Here is a 16,890-nt window from a genome sequence, read left to right on the forward strand (position 1 = left end):
GGTCACCTCCGGGGCTGGCGGGAATCGAACTCATGCTGAAGAGGCTTTAGCCTCTCAGTGCTGTGCTTTAACCCTCTGCGCCACCAGGGAGGGCCATCCCTATTTTTGAATTTTAATACATACGAAAACCCTCACTTTTCTCAGACACCTCCAGGGGAAAAGGGACAGTAATCACTGCCCTTCCGGTGTGGCATTTAATGACATGCTGTAGTAGGAAGAATGGTTGTACTTGGGATTCCTTTCTTGATTTTAAATAGTTTCTTCAGGAGAAAAACAATCTTCTTTCCGTTTAAATAGTGTTTAAAAAGTAATAAACTTTTTTTTCATCAGTTTCATTTAAGAAAAATATTTATGAGATGAATTAAGAAATAACTCCTCAAAATGAACATATCAAATAGACAAGTTAAAACTTTCAATATTACCAACATTTTTTTAAAAAGAATGAGCATTAGATAAAATGAATTGTCCTTAAACAGAATGTAGATTTCTGAATCTTCTTCTGCAGACACCCTTACTATATGAATACAGACTTTAAACGCTGGAAAGCTAAGTTTATTCTACATAAACTTAGTCCCAAGGGCTGCACTGAGCCTTTGGGACCTTCTTCTGTGTGTTTGTGGGAGATGGGGAAGAACCAGATAGGGGGTTTCTTGCCCCTGAAGCAGTTCAGAGGCAGGAGAGGCGGGTACTTAGTAATGCAACAGAGGAAATGACGAGAAGGAAATTGTTTTGTGTCTCAGGAAACATGTGGAATTCCAAGATAAGAAAAACAGTTGCTAATTTGAGTATAAAAGCAGGAAATATGATACACTTATTTCCTTTTATGCAAACACAAGTATATGAGGGTTGTGTGAAAACTGCTTTTCTCCTGCCGAACCACAGAGACCGGGAGTCAAAGTGCTTGCTTTGGGCATACTGGCTTTTATTTCTTTCTGTTTTCCTTCTCTCTTCTCTTTCTTGTGGATATTATGGCTAATAACACAACAAGTTTAGGGAGTCCATGGCCAGAGAACTTTTGGGGTAAGATATTTTCTTTAACTATTTTTAATTTTAAATTAAGATGGAAATGATAACATAGCCAACCTAAGGGAGAACAGTGGAATGGGTTTAATTTAAAATCAACGTTTTAAATTTAAGATCAAATGCATACTTTATTAACACTGGCAATTAATGAGACATTTTGCTTACTGTAAACTGGTTAGTGAACATTTTCCTAGATCTACTAAAAAGTATACTTATAGGAAATATCTTTGGGGAAGACTACAGAGACATTCATTCAAGAGGAATCTGGACAAGTACAGATTTGGGCTAGTGTTGCAAAGTATAATTTAAAAACTAGGTTAAAATGTGAAAGGAAATAGAAGGTGGAAGTAATTGCTGTCTGGCATTTTGTTGGAGACTTAAGTTTTATTGTTTAAGGTAATTGATTGTCTATTCAATGAAGCCAAGAATTACTATACATGTTATTTTAACTGATACTGTCAGTGTTATATTCTTTAACACCCAAAGTAAATCTAAGTAACAAATCTATATATAGATGAATGAATTTAGAGTGCGATGACATATACAAAATGAGGAATCACATTATGAAATTAGAGGAAAAAAACAGTGGAATGGAAGTAGCATCTCATGGAACATTGCAAAGAATGCCTTTCACGGGAAAAAGGAACAAATTCAAAGTGTTTGGGGTTGAGTTGAGAGACAGCGACTGAGTCGGGCAAGCAGCGGCGGATGGTTTTAAGTTCAAAACCAGCAGTGTTCAGGATGAGAGGTCCAGGTTAGCCAGGGCTAGGATGCTCAGTTCCTGTGTCCTTTGGGTTTCAAGGAAATTTTAACACTAAAAGCACATTTTGAGTTAAATCCAAAAAAAAATTTTTTTAAAGAGAAAATGGGCTGGGGAGAAGTCTATGGCTCTACTTACTAGATCAGAACAAGTGTTTAGTTCTCTTAGAAAACTGTTTCAGATTTTCTGTTGCAGTTCAAAGGAATATTCTGGAAATTCTCAGGTGAGAAGAGAGCAGCAAAGTGACCAGCACAGAAGTTTGCAAGGAAGGAATTAATTCTTTTACCCCATCAAGTGTTTTTGTTTGATTCAAGTCTGGAAAGGAGGAATATTAGCAAAGATTTTAATATAATTACTTTAAAAAAGGCAAATCATGCTTTCATATTATAGAGTGGCTTGGGAGCTAAGTTACTCCAGGTGGACACCCAGAGACAACAGGTCTTTGAAATGTGGGAGTCTAATCACACAAGTAAGCCACAGAATCACTTACTTAAAGAGCAAGTATGTGAAACACACACTAACTACCAACTAGTGTGTTTATATTAATTACATCTGTCATTAATAAATTTATAGATATATATATACTAAATTTATAAATTTTTTAATGTAAAGCAAAAATTAATCATGAAAGCCAGAGCTATTTTTTAAGCTATTCATGGCTAAATGTCAGATTTACTTAAAGAATCATTATACACTGATGAAACCATGGATAAAAATCATAAAATAAGCCAGAATGAATGAGAGGCAGTTTGGTTAGAATCTATTTTTAGCAATCCTTGCAAAAATAGTTATTTTAACATAGAAATTTGTGCTTGAGAAGAACTCAGTTACTGTTCTAAAGATAGTTGCTTGTGGCTTTGTCTTAGTGTGTGAATACAATAGAAAATAGATGCATATAATGAATGGTTTCCATTATTTTGTAAAGGAAGTGTTACATTGATAAGCATTAACAAAACCCATGTAAATGTGGTGAACAAATATGTTTGTTGATTTGGGGAAAAGATATTTCTTTAGGGTAAAGTATTTTAAGTGAAAAATGCAAATAATGCAAACACTTCCTAAAATATAAATGCTGATCTTTTCCATTTCTTTTTTGCATGTAAATTTTAACCCACTGATTCTATGAAAATATTATTTTGAAAACTGTAATGCCACATTGGGCACTGATTCTGAAATCAACGGTCTGCTTGGCATTTTGAATTTAGAGGGGGAAAATAGTAACTTAAAAATCCCATTTAACAACATGTGATTTAGCTGTCCCAAACTTAACTGCATTAAAAAGTTGTTCTCCAAATATAATTTTCTGGCTTACTTTAATGAATGTTAACAAATAAGATAATTATAATCAAGTTAATATCAATAATGACTGCATTTTCAGTCATCACCTCAAAACTGACTACATGTTATGCAAGTATTAAAGCATTTAGTGCAAGAGTGTACAGCAGAATTAGCCTGAGTGATATCCCAGCTAAGACCACATTCTTGCATTTCTCTCTCTTTTTTTTTTTAAGATTTATTTATTTGTAAATACAGAACTGAGGTACAGGCCAGAGGCTCAGGGGCGGTGAGAGGATTCACCAGAGACAGAGCGGGAGCAGAACAGGCAGATGGAAGAAGTACACTGCTGAGGGGAGCAGCAGAGGTGACAGGAGAGGTCTGCCGCACCTCCAGGGCAGGCAGGAATCGAACTCATGCTGAAGTGGCTTTAGCTTCTCAGTGCTGTGCTTTAACCCACTGCGCCACCAGGGAGGACCCTCATTTCTCACTTTTTAAAAAATGCGCTTCTTTTCTCCATAACCATCTCCTTGAAAGCATTATTATGAGAGTTAGCTGTGCCCTGGGCTAATAACATAGTAGATGCGTTTGGCTAAATTTGGCCATCAACTGGGTACTTGGAGTCCCAGGAAAGACACATTTTTGGTGATACTTTATGCCTTAACTTGCATTATTTTTTCTTTATTGGCAAGCTTTGCCAAAATGAGGAATGATATTGGTTCAGGAGCCTGTATAATCCTGTGTCTGTTCTCAAATAAACATAATGTGTTCTTGGAGGACATTATGTTACCATACATATGCAAATAGATGCCTATATTATTGTGGAATCTATGATATTCCAGCCACATACACCACAGACAGTATGTGGTAAATGGCAATGATCGAAGAGTTAAAGATGTATGGCAGAAATGCTGCCTAAATCCATAATGAGGTTTTACTTGACCTTAGAAAACCAGGTAAAATTCAGGTAGTGAGATAGTTCAAAGAAGGACATTAGTCATTTGTTTTGCATTCACTAACTCATTTATTCATTCACTCATCCAGTTCATTCACCGACTCAGAAGCACTGAATTATATATAAGACCCATTATACATAAGACAATATGGAAGGTGCTAGTGATATAATAAGGCACAGCTGGTGAATTTCAGAGGATTCAGGAGAAATATTACTAGCTTATCAGCAGCAGTATAAACACACAAGCCATGTTTGTAGAGAAGTGAATGGCTTGAGTCAGATTTATATAAAATTCTGAATATCAGTGTAAAATTTTGGCTCATTGACATAGTTTTTAATTTAGTGGGTTCAGGTCTTCTTTTTCCTTCCCTAGGACTTTCTCTAAAGTTGGAACAGAGCTGGGTTGGCTGTGGGGGTTATACATTATGGTGAGTTTTGGCAGGAGATGGACCTTAGGTTTTGATCAAGTTTTGACCTCTGCTGACCTCTGCTGATAGGCAGTTATCATTCGGGGGCTCTTGGCCTCCACTGCTGAATTCTCTTCCCATGGAATTGGCCCTTTCGGTCCATGAAACATTTGCTAATGGCATGCTTTGTCCTTGCTGTAGGTCTTTCTGTTCTAGGGTCCTTATTCAGGTATCTTTCCACAGAATGTTCAATGCTCTTACACAATCTTGGAGCTGTGGAAGATTCCTAAGGTCAGGTACCCCAGGCCTAGAAAAAGTAATCCTACTCCCTGTCCCCCATTCCTACTCCTAAGCAGAGCTGGGAAATGATGCCTATTTGTCTATATCTGGAAAAGCTTGTGGAAGCCTGGCGTTCTATTTGTTTACTGTTTAGCTTTGATAATTCTGTATCTTTGCTTTTTGCTCCAGTTCTGTAACATTAAATTCAGCATCCTTTATATTATTTATTATATTCTATTTTACATTTATTTGATTTAGTTGTCTTTTGCTAGTTTCTTGATATGGAAGCTTAAATCAGTGATTTTCAGTCATTCTTTAAAAAGTATATTATTTCTAGTACAATGATTTCCTCCAAAGATGACTTGTAGTGAAATTCCAATGTTTTGACATTTTGCATTTTTTATACAGTTCAGCTGACATATCTTCTATTTTTCATCAAATATATATTTTAAAATTTTTTATAGGTTCCCATTCCCCACTGAAAATGGAGACTTTCCAACCTTAAAAAAGCACATCAATCACACTTATTTTCATATTACATCTACTAACTATAAGTAACTAGCTTTATAATTAATATCAATATGTATAATATATATAAACTAGTAATCTTGATAATCTGGATAACTATAACATCTGGTTAATCTGTATATTTTCAACAGTACATTTGCTTTCTTGGTATTTACTATGTTCTCAGTAGCTTGATGAAAGTCAGTTATCGTATATAGCAATTAATGTGCATCTTATTCCTTTGGGACAGTTTAACCTTCTACTCTAGCAATACTTTAAGTACATTTATACTATGTTTTATTTTTGCTTTTGGGCAAAACTACTTCCAAATCTCTCAACCATTGCTTATTTGCCCCATACACAAAGTAATATGTCAAAGTTTTTTCTTCCATGAAAGTTTTGCTAAACATTTATATGCAAATTATTTTAAATTTTCAAATGTAATGACACTTATGTAGCCTGTAACACCTGTGCATCTCATTTATTTTTCTCTAAGATTGTCACTTTATGAATCTTTTGTTCTAATCTGGAAAGATGAACAGAAATCAAAAGTAAAGTTGGCATCAGAGGTGGGGCACCATGAAATCTTAAACAGGGTGTTTAGGGTAGGTCTCAATGAGAAGGTAACATAAGAGCAAAGATCTGAAACCAACTGTATAGATGAAGGAGAAAAGAATTTGCGAAATAAATTAGAATTAGTGCAAGACCCTAGTTAGGTGCTCACCTGGAATATTTACAATGGCAAAGAGGGGAGCATGGATGGTGAGATTAACACAGATTAAGAGTCGAGATTAACACAGATAATTAGGAACAGAATAAATTGGAAATTTAAGGCCATTTTTAGGAATTTGTTTTTACTCAGGAATGGAGAACTTAGAAGAGTGATGTGATTTGACTTACATTTTCAAAGACTTGGCTCAAACAATCTGGCTACTATACTGAAAATAGAAAGCAGTTGAGGAAAGAGGAAGGATAGAAGTAGGAAGATCAGTTCAAAGTCTTGTGATATTCCAGGTCAGGAATGAGAGTCATTTGGAGCAAGGTCACAGACTATGCAGACAGTAAGAGTTGAATTCTGGGTAATGTGTGACATCAGACGCAATAGCATTTTCTGACAGATGACACAGAAAATACTTGTGTATTTAAACTACTATATTAAGTTTCCTGTGCTGTTTCTTCTTATGGATGGTACCTCTCTCCTATATACTCTAGGCTGCCAATAATAGCATCGCTTTTGTGCGAATAACTGAGTTTACAATTCACCTTTGTGAACTGACCTATCATTCTGTTGTCCTGGCTGCTGATCCCGAGATCACTTTTCAGGTACTGAACTGATACAACTGGAAGCCACTAGATGGTGATCTCTACTAAATTTTTACAGTTGGATAGAATTTGAGGCATTGATTTGATTAACTGGAAATCAGATTCTATATTAGATTCTAAGACTGAAGAAGCACTGTAGTGGTCATTATCACTAGGTCAGGAAGGGTCAAATGACTTGGTCAAGTTATACAACTATTACTAGGAAAAGTTTCCATTCATTGGGAACTTAGGTGCCAACTGCCTGTTAGTTACAGAGACACATGCTACAAATCAGTATAACAATAGTTAATTTATATGCCACACCTTGCTGCTAAACTTTGTTTGCATTTAGAGGGAGATCTATATTTTTAAAGTAAATATTTCTGTCTCATGAATAGCATAATATTGTAATTATGTGAAGTAAAATTGTAACTTGCTTTTCTTTCCCTAAGTTTGTTGAGATAAGAAGGCAAACTTTCATTTTAAAGGGAATATCTGTGCCAATTTTACAGGTCCATTTTATTTTATAGTATATGAAAAAAAATCCTACATTTACTGTTAAAATTATGTCAGAAATACTCATGAAAAAAACTTTATCTATTTTCTGGATTCTACAGCTTGGGTCAGAAGAATCGCTAGTTAAGTAAAAATAACTGGAACACCACTCTGAAATAAACTATTGACATTTCTTTCTTACTGCTTTTCTACATGTCTGCTTTTCTACATGTCTACACTTATTTTGCAATTTGGATTTGCAAATGCTTTACCATGTGTTTCAGTAAGTCTCACTGTAATTATAATTTTTAACTATTAAAACATTGTGCAAATAAAGCAAGGGTGTAAAAATTGTGCAGTGACTTCTAAAATAAATATGTGGTTAATTTCACGGATTAGAAGTTCTCTTTCATGGTACAGGTACTCAATGGATGAAAAAATTGACACAAATTCATCTCAAGGCAGCTGATATTTTTTCCTCTTTCATTTTTATAATTTCTGTAGCTCCATCTTAGCAACAAAAAAATTGATACTCACTCAAGTTCATGCAAAATTTAACATATTAATCTCATGATCCTTATAATAAGTTATCATCTAATTATTCTCAAATATCTATACGCCACACCCAGTCTTATTTACAATAGTAAAATATGATATTTTGAGTCATAATTACCCATTCGGCCTTCCATATCCTCAAATTTTTGGTACAGACAATAAATTTGTATTATCAAAACAGAGGTATATATTCAATTTAGACTTACTTTCAAATTGTTTTCTTGAAGATATTATTTTAGTCTTAGAAAAAAAAACTTTTTTACACACAACTAAAACAGTCATGTAAGAAGGTTTTATTGGGTATATATTTTTAATAATTTGTTAATGACAGCTTGGAGATTACCCTTGTTTTCTTTTATATTATTAATGTATTTTGGAAACCAAATAGTCCTCTGGCATATAAATATATTTCTCATTTTGTGTATTTCAGTTTTCTTTAATTTTCTTAACAATTCAATCACAAAATTGTTTTCCCTTGATTATACATTTAAAAAGTTTTGGCCCCACTCTGTCTCTGGTGAATCCTTTCATCATCCCTTAACCTCTGGCCTGTACCCAGTTCTGTATGCATAAATAAATAAATCTTTAAAATAAAAAGAAATTGAACCTTAATCTTTTTTCCACTATAAATAATCCATTGAGTGCATTTTGTCAGAAGGCAGTATGGTAGATCAATTCAAAGGGAACATTCACTCAGACCATGTATAAGGACTCAAAGCTTCTAATTATGGTAGTTGTACCTATTTTTTCTTTAAAGATTCTGGTTTTATGTCTATTTAAATGAACTAAAGTGAATAAATAACTTAATTCTCATCCATTATACTTGTTTATGTCCTGAGATTCTTATAAATGAGAAATTATATACTGGTGGTTATTAAAGTTTGTACACAAAAGAAAGGCTATATATTTTGAGAACTTGAGTGTTTATTTTCTCCCTTTATGCCACTCATGAATATTAAGCAATAGTCCTCGGTGCTAGTTGTCAATACTCAATTATTAAATTAACTTAATTCAAGTGTTACTTCTGCCATATGGATCTTAACCTCTAACTCAAATCCATAAATTGAAGAGTGTAAGTCAAGCCATTTTTAAAAATGTGTTTTAGCTGAAATCCTGTTTATGTGATTCTGTGCATGAAGTTGTTGATAGATAAAATGCTCTGACTTAGGGAAATATATCTGTATAATACATAATATTATTTTTCTTCTATTTTCTTTTTATTTTAAAGATTTATTTATTATTTTTACCTAAAAGAACTGGGGTGCAGGCCAAAGTTGGAGTGGTGAGAGGATTCACCAGAGACAGAGTGGAGAGCAGAACAGGCTGATTGATGAAGTACACTGCTGAGGGGAGCAGCAGGCGAGGCAGCAGAGTGCTGCTGTGCCATGTGGGTCACTCCCTGGCCGGGGATCGAACTCAGGCAGGCAGTGAGTGGTGATATTGCTGAGGCTTACGCCCTAGGCCACCAGGGAGGCCCTCCCTCCATTTTCTCAAACATATCTGTTTAGAGTAGACTTCTAAAACTAGTATTAAATTGATACAATTTTTATGCATTTTAAGTTCCTCACTTTTTTTTTTTTTAAAAAGATTTATTTATTTGTGCATACAGAACTGGGGTACAGGCCAGAGGCTCAGGGGCGGTGAGAGGCTTCACCAGAGACAGAGTGGGGAACAAAACAGGCAGATCGACGAAGTACACTGCTGAGGGGAGCAGCGGGTGGGTCAGGAGAGGTCTGCCCCACCATGTGGTCTCCTCCGGGGCAGGCGGGAATCAAACTCATGCGGAAGCGGCTTTAGATTCTCAGTGCTGTGCTTTAACCCGCTGCGCCACCAGGGAGGGCCTCCTCACTTTCATTTTACATTCACATTTTCTTACAAGGCACCCAAGAAATAAAGCATTTCCTTTATAGGATTGTTTGAGTATTTATTTATTCTTTCACAAACTATTCTATAAAATTTATTTTTCATAAACTATTATATAAAATGTCAAAGTATGTAACTATCACAATGTAAGCAGACTAAAATTTTCTAAAATACTATGATTCAGTCTGATCATTAAATTAACACTAAAAATATTGTATCTAAATCATGGGAATAAGATCTCTAGGCCTGGTGTTAGCACCGACACATGGGCTTATTTCAACTATGGCTTCATCCACTGGACTAGCTTTTCCACATTCTTTTGTCCTATGTTTCTCATGACCAAGTTTTCCTTTCCTATTCTGCCACTCCCCAGCCCAAGCTATTGTTATTCTTGGCTGAGATTACTGCTCAGCCAAGAGCAGGTGTTGATCTTTTTTTATTCTTCCTGAGAGCCCTCAGAGCCCAGACTCCTGTTTGCTGTCCTGTCCACAAAGGAGACCTGTGGACTTTCCTCTTGACTTTCCATCACCTGCCCTCCGCCTTCTCTGGGCAAAGTGCTCATTGACTCCTGACTGTCAGCCTAAAAGGCCCTGTTCTTGCCTTGATTCAAGTTTCTAGCAGGTAAATGTCTCCAGCACTGAGACTTTGTCTTCTTATCTAATACTCAGTACAACTTGGAATCTAGGGGATGCTTTATTTGCTAAACAAACGAATAGATAAATATTTCTGGGCCCTCCGGCTACAAATCTCTTTTACCTAAAGATCTCTTCTCTGTTTCAGTTAGCCATCTTCCCAGTCTGCTCTGACCTACCTGGTTACTCCTTGGTTTCTTTGTTTTCTTCAAATTTTCATTAAATTCTGGTTGTGTAACAGGGTGGGCAGGGAATCTGGAACTTCTCCTTTTCCTAGGGACCACCCTGTTACAGTTTTCCTCAAAAGAAGTTTTCAAATCACTTCTACAACCACAGCACTTACTTTTCTCTTAAGTGCTTTCCATGGTTGGTTTAAACTCTCTTTAGTTTGAAGCTATCCAATGTTGTTTTTATTGTCTCAGAATTTTATCTTATTTAAAAAAATAAATTTTATATGTATACATTTTACATCTTTGTCCTTACCTTTAAAAAAAGCAAAACTGGCACATAGACCAATTTTGCTCTTTTCTTAAAACTCATTTACTTAACTCCAAAATCCAAACAAACATCCCGTGAGCAATCAAAGTTAACACCTTTCTAATGTCAAACTTACTGTTCTTTCCCACAAACTCAACTTTCTTCCCTGTTTGAGTGACTGATCCAGTTTCACCCTAGCCTGCCCACACCAGGATCCCAGGAGTCATTCTAGAGTGTTCTTTTCATTAGTGTGACAAAATTTAGTTTTTTCACTGGCTGACTTTTTTATTTTCAAAGGTCAGATGTCAAGGAAAGATTCTGTGTCTTTTGATTGTTTTAATTTTTTTCTTAAAAGATCTAAAATAGCTTTATTGAGATGTAATTCACATACCATATAATTCATGAATTTTAAGTATACAAATGACTTTTGCTATAGTAACAGAGTTTGTGACCTCAGCCACAATCTAATTTCAGAACATTTTGTTCTTAAAAAAAAAAAAAAAAAAAAACTGCCCCAATAACAGCCCCTCCTATTTCCTACCACCCCACCCCAGCCTTAGGGGATTCCTTAGGGGATTTCTCTCTCCATAGTTTCCCTGTTCTGTACACTTCATGTAAATAGGAGCCTGTAAGAAGTGATCTTTTGGGACTGGATTCTTTATCTCTTCTTCAAGGAGGGATTAATTTCCAAACTGCCCTCCCCAGCTTCCCATTCCTGATGCCCTTTCTAGCCCTTCTTATTAGTCCTTGGCACAGAATACCTTTTCAAATAATAGTTTGAAAGACGATTTCAAATAATAGTTTACTCCAAAGACATTGGGCAAATAAATACCCAGTCAAAAAGGGTATTGCCACTGTTTCTGCCAAGAACCAGGAGCAACCTACCCACCAGCATTTCTCCACGTCTGCTCCAACCTTCTCTTCCAGGCATCTCTACATGTCTTTGTTCCACATGCATCCTCTTCCCCTTCTTCATTCCACCTCTTTTTATATACCCACGTTGGTCCTCTTCAGCCACCTCCACTAGTAATTCTAGTTCATGGCACACTGAGACTTGTAATTCAGGGCGGTAGTGGGTAAGTGTGGCTGAGAAAAATGGCACCTCCCGATCACAGAGGTGGGTGCATAGCAAAAACAGGAGCTAATGTATGGGTGTCTACCTGGTTTTCATTGTTAATTTTCTAGGTAATTTGAAGCTGGGGTATTCTTTGTCTTCTGATGATGCTGAAGGCAGTGGTTTGAAATCTGATTTACAAGGCTACAATTTCCTTGGCATCCCTGAATTCCTATAATCATTTTTTTTGGTTTCAAATATTTAAGGCACGGGTAGTTATAAATTAATTTTGAACTTTATTACTAATAAGGATGAGTTTAAGATTTAACTCTATGCAGTTGTTTTTTCCCCAGATAGCATCTATATGAAATCCATATCTTAAGAGACTGCATTTTAAAGCTATGGCTAAACATTATTTTTGAGACACATTTTGGAAAATACTGGGTCTAACTGATTTGTTTAAGATCATTTTCTAATTCAGAAGTTATCTTCCTATTATGAAAAATGTATAGATTTGATATCAACAACTGTTTTAGGGGATTTTAGAGGATGTAAGTGTTTTTGATGATAATTGTGGAAGTAAGATACAACAGATTTAGTATTTCCACAGGAGAGTGGAAAGGCACTAAAATGCATAACAAAATTAAGGAGGAATGATTTTTTCTTACATATTCATTAACATTGGATTATTTTATTACTTCTGCATTATGGATTTCCTACATAATGCCATAGATTACCACAAAATACTGGAAAGAATGTAGGCAATCATAAATTCTAATTTATTTAAAATATCAATCAGTCTAAACAAATTTCCTAAAAATCACACAACATGTTAGGGACAGAATTGAGTTTGGTGTACTAAATTGATTCATTAGACTTTGCTGTATAATGGTCTATCCCTGCAAATAGTGATTCAAAATGGCCATTAACTTAGATCACTGTGCTCACTAGGTTGCCAATTAATTGCAAGGATGCCAAGAACAACAACTATGGAAGCTGAAAACCCCTCTTCAAGCTTAGACATGATTAACTTGCATCCCCATAGTCAAAAGAATATCTGGAATCCAAAGGGTGGGGAAACAGACTTTTCTTGATGGGAGGAACTTCAAAGCATCTTCTTTGAAGAGAGGTCTCTCCCACCATTTCCCCCAGTCCTTAACCCCACTACCTCAGTTAGCTCACAGCATATGGCTATCTCAGTGTAAATCCTGAGGTAAGCAACTAGATAAGAAAATTTACTCTTCTACTTAACAGTCACCAATTTCTGTTTGTGGAATTTAGGAATCTTTATCCAACATTTGAAATGTGTTTTAGAGACTGAGCTTCGCAGGAAGAAATTTTAAAGTCATATTCAGATATAAGCAAAAATAGATGAACAAACAGTGAGAGAGAGGAGGCAGGCACAGGGAGAGTGCAACAGATCATGGCGGGAGGGGTGCAGTGGAGGGTACAGCTGGAGGTCTCTTCTGACATCACCCACCTAAAACCCCTCAAAGTGGGGGCTTCCAGCTCTTCCATCCACTCATACTTGTTTAGTTAAGGTTGAATTTCCATTTCGGGAAAGGGTTTCACCCCCAGAACAGGAAACTGGACAAGTTCTGTGAATTGGAGGATACTGGTGTATAGCAGAGATTCTGTGGAGATTCAGGGAACAGGAATTTCACTATCACAACAGAACCATGATAGCATCACAAAGTGGAACTTGCAGCTAAGAAAAAGCCCTATAGTCTGCATAGGTCATGTCATCGATGTGTCACAGACATAGGTAACACTCCAGGAGCTCAGGAAACCTACCATAAATCAGTCAACCTACCAGATGGTTTTTCCTCAGCACTTCCTGTCTCAGCGTGGGGACAGGAAGTGAGACACCATGAAGTCTGCAGGTGGGAGACATCATGGGGTTGATGAAAACAGACATAGGAAAAGCGAAGTCATAGTGACTCTGAAATTCTTTATGTTTTGGCACATTAGCAAACACTAACTCAAGGGAAATAGACTTTGGCTACATTTACAACCTTATAGAAATGTATGAACTAAAAATGTTCTTTTCTAAACGATGAGACCTTTTGTTACTGATTTCTTAATGATAAAATAGCAGGAGTTATGGTGGAGTAGTGCTACAGCTGGTTTATTCCACTCCACCGAGTGCCATCTTCAAGTTCCCTGATTCACGATCTGTTGAAATTAATCCTGCCCTGAAGAGCTAATTATTTGGATTTGACCCCACGTTGTGTTTTTGGTCAAATACCTTCTTACAAATCAACTTACCGATTCTTCTCTTGGTTTCAGAGGATCTGATCATGTCCTTCACAGTGTCTATGGCAGTCGGGCTCGTCCTCGGAGGATTTATCTGGGCTCTGTTTGTTTGTTTGTCTCGGAAAAGAGCCAGCGCTCCTATCTCACAGTGGAGTTCAAGCCGGCGATCTCGGTCTTCTTACAACCAAGGCCTCAACAGGACTGGACTTTACCGTCACAGCGGCTGTGAACGTCGAAGCAACCTCAGCTTGGCCAGTCTCACGTTCCAGCGCCAAGCTTCCATGGATCAAGCTAATTCCTTTCCAAGAAAATCCAGCTTCAGGGCCTCCACTTTCCATCCATTCCTGCAAAGTCCTCCACTGCCCGTGGAAACTGACAGCCAGCTGATGACGCTCCCTTCCTCCAGTGCCTCTTCTGCCATCAATACCTTCCACAGTCTGAGCCGTCCCGATTTCCACTGGTCCAGTAACAGCCTTCGCGTTGGCCTTGCGACTCCTCCGCCACCAGCCTACGAGTCCATCATAAAAGCGTTCCCAGATTCCTGAGTAATCAGGGGGCTTTCCTTGATAACCTGCTTCTTTCTTTTCTTTCTCTTTTTTTTTTTTAATGGAAAGGAAATAACAAATAACCTAAAGAGATTTCCGAGAAACAAGCTCAATAACTGGTGAGGTTTTAAGGCTGTCATATGTCCCCGATGGACATAACAATGTAAAACGTATTTTTAATACGTGTTTTCCTTGTGCCTCACAAAACGGTAATTTTTTCCCCAAACAGTTCTGTATTATGTCTTTTTAAATTCAAGGTGAAGATTTTTAAAGATTGTGCTTTCATCTAACCATCAGTTGTGAAATAGTATATATATTCTCATGAAAATAAAAATTACAGGTATTTTTGGTTTACAATCCTCGTTCACTTCTTTGATGTGGCTATAACGGGGAAAAATGAGTTTCTCTTTTTCAACATTTTTTTAAAACACTTTCTATCATAAGGAATTTTAATTTTACTTTCTTTAGACTGACAAGTGAATCATTTTACAATCTTGGACTTTTTATGAATATTTGGGCACAAAATGAGAGAATGTAGGTGGCTGTGAAGTTCCTTGACTCTCTTCACTTATGAAAGTGAAGGAATTGAGAAAATGCAGACAAACTGTGAGTTTTGTAAGAATTTCCATGTTTGATCCTTACTTCTCCCCAAGTTTCCTACTGAGGCTATCCCTTCCCATCACTGAGGTGAACTCCTGGAATCTGCTAACATGATTTTAACATTTCTCAACTTTGTGTAGTTATGTTGTTACAAAAGCAACAACTCAACTTGCTTGACCTAAAACTCTCTTTCACACTGAGGTTTCCATTTTTTTCTAGGGGAATACATCTTCTTCCTTCGATTTGAATCTAGAAACTGGAAAAGCACTTTATCTAGGGGTCTTGTCTTATAACTTCAAAACAAATAAGTGCCATGGGGAAAAACTTTGTCCTCAACATAGTTGCTGTGGCCATAAAGCATTCTCTCTCCTAGATATATTCATAAAACATCATCCCCTTCTTTGCTATGACTCTCAACCTCAGATTCTCTGAAGAGCTGTTGTTGATCAGCAAACAGAGCTGTGTATTTATTGGGGGAGTCCTCTGCCCCATGAGGAAGGTACATCCCAAAAGTGGGTACCAGAAATTTCCAGTGTCCAGAGGTCGGCAGCTTCCCCCTTTCACGTCAGGACTCCAGGCCAGTGAGTACTCTTCAGACGGCCTGTGGTTCCTCTGTGAGACAAGAGAACACTGAGCTGTAGTTGCATCTGTTCCTAGGAATGCTGGGATTTTCAGTGAAGAAAAACAATTCATTTCAGCTCCCTCTGTGCAGTGTTCAACCAAGAGTGTCTGATTGCGGCGACTTTTATATAATAAAGGATTCCTTATAGCATTTCTTTCTTATTTTTATTTAGCCTTTGTTCTTAATGATTATTCTTAATGATGTCTGTAAATCGATGTTCTCTTGTGTAATATATCTGATTGAAAGGAGGGGGGAAGAAGGATGGGAGGAAAAAAGGGTGAAGCAGAAGAAAGCAGAGAACAAAAATTGAAAGGATGACAAATTTACTATAAACTGACTTTTTAATAAAGAAATGTAGCAGCCGTCATGTAGCCAAGTAAGAGTGCAATACTTGGTTAACCGAGAAGCAAGATTATTTTGGGCTTGTCTGTCGTTCTAAATGCTCAATCTAAATGTTTAATGTGAGAAGTGAGCAAAGCCTATGGTTTTTATAAAGAATTGACACGGGAAATAAAAACCGCTTCTTCTCTTTCAAATAAGGAAAATGAGGACAGAAATCCTTTGATGTATTTAACCATCTGGCAGAATTGTGATTCTCCCTTCCTTAATTATAAAGCAATCAAAATGAGTATCTTGTAAATATTGTGAAATGTATGAAGTGTGAAATTAAAGCAAGAGCTGGAGACTTTTCTAGTTATATGTTTTATGTGATGTTTTGTTGATCATGACACAAAATCAAACTGGTATCTATTTTGATTCACGGCTTTTTTATTGAATAACTTGTGAATATCATCGTTTTACTTTAGTATATTAACCAATACATACAATCTGTATGTGCCATCACTGAGACACAAATCCCATTTTATATAGAAATATGTAAGAGAAAAGGGGTAACTTCAAATAATTTGAACAAGATTTTTCAGGAAAGTAATGCAGGTGAAAGATAGGTTATTGGTTAAAACAGGATTCTTACTTTACTAGAAAATAATCCCAAAGGTATTTCCTTCACCTTTTTAGGGAATAAACATTTAAAATAAATGCAAGTTTAAAATCAGAGGAAGGGGCCTCCCTGGCAGTACAAGGGGTTAAGTCTCAGCATGATGAAGCTACCTAGCAGCCACTGCAACAGGTGTTCGATCCCCAGGTGGGGAGCTGCCCCACAAGGCCCGGCAGACCTCTCCTATCTCACCTGCTGCTCCCCTCAGCAATGTATTTCAGTTGATCTGCCTATTCTGCTCCCCACTCTGTCTCTGGTGTAACCTCTCACCTTCCCACACCTCTGG

General features: G+C 36.8%; 1 protein-coding gene across 1 annotated transcript; it reads left to right on the top strand.

The window, feature by feature from the left end:
* The first annotated feature begins 823 nt into the window (after window positions 1-823).
* MYCT1 (myc target 1) lies at window positions 824-16,356 on the top strand. The gene is given in 3 exon segments (XM_004673940.2): window positions 824-945; window positions 947-1,020; window positions 13,874-16,356. Coding segments are annotated over 3 exon segments (708 nt in total). The 3' UTR covers window positions 14,386-16,356.
* Window positions 16,357-16,890: the final 534 nt, after the last annotated feature.

Source organism: Condylura cristata, unplaced genomic scaffold, assembly GCF_000260355.1.
Source record: "Condylura cristata isolate star-nosed mole 26May11 unplaced genomic scaffold, ConCri1.0 scaffold00001, whole genome shotgun sequence".
NCBI lineage: Eukaryota > Metazoa > Chordata > Mammalia > Eulipotyphla > Talpidae > Condylura > Condylura cristata.